Source organism: Hevea brasiliensis, chromosome 13 (assembly GCF_030052815.1).
Source record: "Hevea brasiliensis isolate MT/VB/25A 57/8 chromosome 13, ASM3005281v1, whole genome shotgun sequence".
Classification (NCBI taxonomy): Eukaryota; Viridiplantae; Streptophyta; class Magnoliopsida; order Malpighiales; family Euphorbiaceae; genus Hevea; species Hevea brasiliensis.
The window spans coordinates 86,292,461-86,297,377 of record NC_079505.1 but is presented as its reverse complement, the minus strand read 5'-3'; the positions used below and the strand labels follow the sequence as shown (position 1 = coordinate 86,297,377).

The window sequence follows — 4,917 nt, the reverse complement described above, 5'->3', positions numbered from 1 at the left end:
AGATCTCAAGTGTCCCATACACCACTTATCAAAAGGTAAATATGGATAAGAATATGCCATGATCTAAAATTGGAATTTCCATCAAAGATGTGAAGAAGAGCACTACAAAAAAGAATCTTTTACCTTCCAGCTCGAAGATTCCACAATGACTTTAATCAAAAGCTTAATTAATAAAACGAAGAAGTATTGGAAGTAAAGTTATTCTTCTACCCAGTTTAAGGAGTTATAAGCTAATCCTGAATATGTGTACACTTCCACCAGAAGCACAACATGGGTAAGAAGGCTGTCGCCTATGCATCAAGGCTTTCCTAAGAGATCGACGCATTCACACCTAACGATCACAAATGATTAAGCAGCCGCATGATAGAGAAAAAGTCACCAACCAGCTAGCTTAATTATTCCTAAAACCACACTGTATGTACGTCATCCGAAAGGTCACGTACTAAGATGAAGAACAGAAGATGTTTATTATCTGTATATGGAGCATAACAAAGACAAAGATGTCTCAATCATGCTGCATCTGAATATCAATAATGCACATATATTGTAGGGCTGGGGTTTGCATTTAGCACGTGGACCCATCATCACTGCCAAGTTCTTTAAAGGTGGTGGATATTATCAACATATATGTGCAGATTTTCACAAGCTGGCATCAAATCCTACCGGATAATGGATTGGGACTATTGTGAGTTGGCCATATCTACATAGCTGGAAGGTTTCAGTACAACGCATAAACCTTGGATCGCATACCTCATTCTGCCGGTTGTTGGCACGCCCAATTTTTTAGACAATTAACCCCTCAGCATTTGGGAGATCACTCACTTGCCGACATGCCAAACCACCATATACACGTGGGAAAACTAAGTTCCATAAAATCAATATGCAAGTTCAATATCATTTAGCTAACAACATATATAAATGGCAAACAAATTCATGCAAGTATGCAAAATATGTACACATGAAGGATCAAAGTTAATAAGAACACAATCCCAAAAAAAAGTGTTATAATAACACAAATATATTTCATTACCCAAAAAAAAAAGAATTGAAGGCACGATGTTACCATGAATTAATGCAACTACAAAAGTAAAATACTTATCATTAGTTACATATGGAAACAAGCTCTATAATTAGACTTGAAAAATCTTTGGAAATAGTAGTGGTTTTTCCTTTCTCTATAATTTTTTTTTCACAATAGGAGAGCAAAGGCTCAAAAAACAAACAAATTAAAACAATCACACAAGAGTATGCAGAACAGTTATTTTAACAAAACCATATATATGTATAATAATGCAAATTACATTCTCTTATAGTTGAGGAAATAATAAAAGGAAAATATATATAAGTGTGTGTGGGAGATCCTACATGGTTAATTGCTTTATTTTTGTCAAAGTAAATGTTACTGCATAAACAACCACAATTAGATGAATTAATATGTTGTAATCTAATGGTTAAAAGAACAAAGTAGAAGTAACCATAGAAGGCACCTATATATTTATATACATATTCTCTTAAATAATTTGATCAGCCCACATTTTGGCTAAAGATACTGCAATTGTATTTTAACCTACAACATGCATAAGAGAGGAATAAATATTTACTATGGTAGCAGCTTATCTTATAATTTTCAATGAATCTTCATATTATTGTATGCCTATTTCTTTGTACTAGTTTCTGTATATATATCCCTAAAAACATTTGAAATTAATGTTTTGCTGACAAAAGTTTCTTTCAAGTAATAATGCAGCAATCAATGATCAATATACACACAATATGTGAAACCGTTTAAATAGCTAAATCATACAAATTACAACTGAAAACGAGGGAGAGCTCAGGTCCTAATTAAACATTCAATATACATGCATATTATGCCACGCATAAGGCTCAATTAAAGAGAATTTCTGAACTAACCTCATATTTCTCAAAATGTTTTAGAAGATAACTACTAAGTAAAAATCTTCCGAAAATGCAAAAGAAGAAATTTGAATGCCATTATCCACAAAATTTATCAAAAACATAACCAAACCATAAGGACAGAGTATCTATGGCTTCAGCTTATTCATCAAAATCAAGTCAACATGTTAATTCAGCAATTAAAACCAAGTTAGGTGTTTGGATCAAAAGTTAGAAATGTACAGTGCAGAAATGGAGTCCTCAACAATCACGAACATAGCAATTTGAATAAACATGACTAAGATGAAGGGACAAGTGGGTTTAATTTCTGCTGCAGCTCGGATAGATTAAAGCAAGTTGGATCTTTCACCTGTGAAGTAAACATCATAAGTTAAGCTGCTTTTGAACTTGATTAATTAGATAGAATCTTCAAAATATGTATAAATAAAACCCTAAACCTAGCAATTAAGAATAAGTGATTATACCTCAGCCTGGACAGCGTGAAATACCCTTTCATTCACTTTTGTGGAAACACAGTTAACTACAGAAAGTTCAGATTCAAGTAGTTGCAGTACTCTTGATAGGGTCAAACCTTGCTCCCTAAAGCCACTGCTGAACACAATCTCAATGCCACCCAAACGAGGCCGGATTATGACTCCCGTACTTGGGGAATAGTTACTTGAACTTCCACTTTGTAGGGGAATCTCTCTCAAATAACTCTGCTGCTTTAACTCATCTCTCTTGGCATCCAGTTTTTTGATCCTCTTCTGCAGGTGCTTTATATAGTTCACAGCCTCGTTCATGTGATCAGATATCGAACGCTTTCCCTGAAACCCCAGCAACATAACCCTTGTGAGTTGTGGCGGTATAATTCTCTATAGAATTCTAATAAACTTTACCCCCAAACACACGCACAATAGAAAGCGAGGGATGGAAGGAGGAAAAGCAGTTTTCTTCGAGAAATTTTAAGGGACGATACATGTATATATATAGCAAAGAAGAAAAACGATATTTAGCCCATTTCTGGACAAAATTGGACAAATTAAACGTAACCCGGGAAATTTTTTACAACTATAATTAATGTGCAATAATAAAAACAAGAACAGGAAAGTTTCTGACCTTGATATATTCAAGAGGGAGTAAAGATCGAAGGGATGCATAAAGGGTAGCCATTTCTTGCCTTCTTTGGCGTTCAATATCCCTATGCAACAACTTCTTCTTATCACTATCTTTATTCCTAGCAGTCTCACCACTGTCCCGAGAAATCGACTTTCGCCGCCGACTATTTCCCAAGTCATCTGTCACATCACTGCCATAGAGTGCAGGGTGGGAGAGAATCAGACCTTGTGGGATTTTGTGGGGAGGATTAGAAGAAATCTGGAAGCACATTTCATTGCCTTGATGTAAAGGAAACATGGTTCAAAAAATTAGTTGAAGCTTGTAGGAGTAAGGTGGCAAATGGCAGTGAAGGATTAAAGAAGCAGATACGTTTGTTAGGGTATGTGATCCTCTATGGCCCTGATGATATGCCAAGATTCCCACAATTTTCATTTTAATTTTTTTTTTTTGTTATAGTTAAACAAGGTTACCTAACCGGCCATTTATTAAAAGCTTTGCTTCTCGGCACTGCAGCTTTGTACAAAAGTTAATCCACTCTTTGCATTCACATTTGGTAGACATTTAATTTCTCCGTAAATAATTTCTTATATTTTATTTTACTTTTCCCTTTTTTTTTTCCCCTATGAATTAAATTCTCTGATATTTTCAGAGCAAAAATATTATCAGGCGTACGAATAAAGTATCGTTTTTGTTATAATGAACATAATATCTATGAAAATCAATCTATTTGAATTTAAATAATATTTTTATACTTAAATTGTTTAAGATTAAATAAATTATTAATATACATTTCAAACTCAATTATGATTGTCTGAATATTATATGAACTTGTTTAATTTTATATTTTAATTAAAAATTTATATAATAATATAATTTTATTAATAATTTATATTTTAAAATTTTAATAATTTTATAAAATATTTAAATTTTATTTATTTTAAATATAATATTTAAAAATTTTAAAATAAATTTTATATTCAATTAATTATTTATTTATACATATTCGAATAATAAATTTTATTCAATACATAAATGGATATTATTTTTTAAATGTAAATTCATTTAAAATTTAACTATATATTATCTAAATTCATAAAGATAGAATTTAAATGAATTAAGTACTTGAAAATGGAGATAACAACGGGTAGGATACCTATAAAAATTACCCTACCCGAATTCGAACCCATTCCAACTTAGTTTAAAATTTATTTTCAACTGTCCGAACTTGGCCCAAACTTGATTACTATTACCTGAAAAATACTCAAACTTGTTTAATTTTATCTATTTTAATTAAAAATCTATATAAAAAATTATTTTTATTAATAATTTATATTTTAAAAATTTAATAATTTCATAAAATATTTTAATTTTATTTTATATAAAATAAAATATATAAAAATTTATAAATATTATCATAAAAAACATACATTTTATATTTAAATTAAATATTATATAAATGAGTTCGGGTAACGAATACCCATATATAAAACTCAAACTTGATCCGAATCCGTTACGAATATTAAATTTCAAATCTGAATCTAATTATATAATACTCAGATCTATCATTTTAGAATTCAATCATATCGAGTACTTATAAAAGCCCGATCCGTCGCCATTCCTACTTGAAAATACCTAACTTGTTACCATTCAAAACTTGTAAAATAAGTCTTTGCTTTTATATTGTTTTTGCTCTAATTAATTACCTTATTTACAGAGTGGACGAATTTCCAAGCCTGTAAAACTGGTCTATTTTCATACAATTATCGATTTCATTGAATAACTTGTTAAAGATTTTTTTTAATGCTTATGCTAAATCAAATTAAATAAAAATAATTCACATGTGTGTTAATTAAGAAAGACTTGAATGATTGCCATCCCTTATTAGGTATGTGCTTTAGTGATTAG

The 4,917-nt window shown here is 30.8% G+C and overlaps 1 protein-coding gene across 1 annotated transcript; it reads right to left on the bottom strand.

Moving 5' to 3' along the window:
• LOC110638245 (transcription factor bHLH120) lies at positions 1-3,450 on the bottom strand. Its single transcript, XM_058131651.1, has 3 exons — positions 3,013-3,450; positions 2,379-2,720; positions 1-2,263 (listed from the first exon to the last, which is right to left on the bottom strand). Exons 1-3 carry the CDS (start codon positions 3,307-3,309, stop codon positions 2,192-2,194), a joined length of 711 nt encoding a protein of 236 aa, XP_057987634.1. The 5' UTR covers positions 3,310-3,450; the 3' UTR covers positions 1-2,191.
• Positions 3,451-4,917: the final 1,467 nt, after the last annotated feature.

Excerpts from the sequence above, each read along its gene's own strand:
- LOC110638245 (XM_058131651.1), bottom strand. The coding sequence starts at position 3,309 with ATGTTTCCTTTACATCAAGGCAATGAAATGTGCTTCCAGATTTCTTCT. Across the intron at positions 2,721-3,012 it reads TCCCTCTTGAATATATCAAG|GGAAAGCGTTCGATATCTGA; the intron begins GTCAGAAACTTT and ends CTGGGGTTTCAG. Across the intron at positions 2,264-2,378 it reads TTCACGCTGTCCAGGCTGAG|GTGAAAGATCCAACTTGCTT; the intron begins GTATAATCACTT and ends TTTACTTCACAG.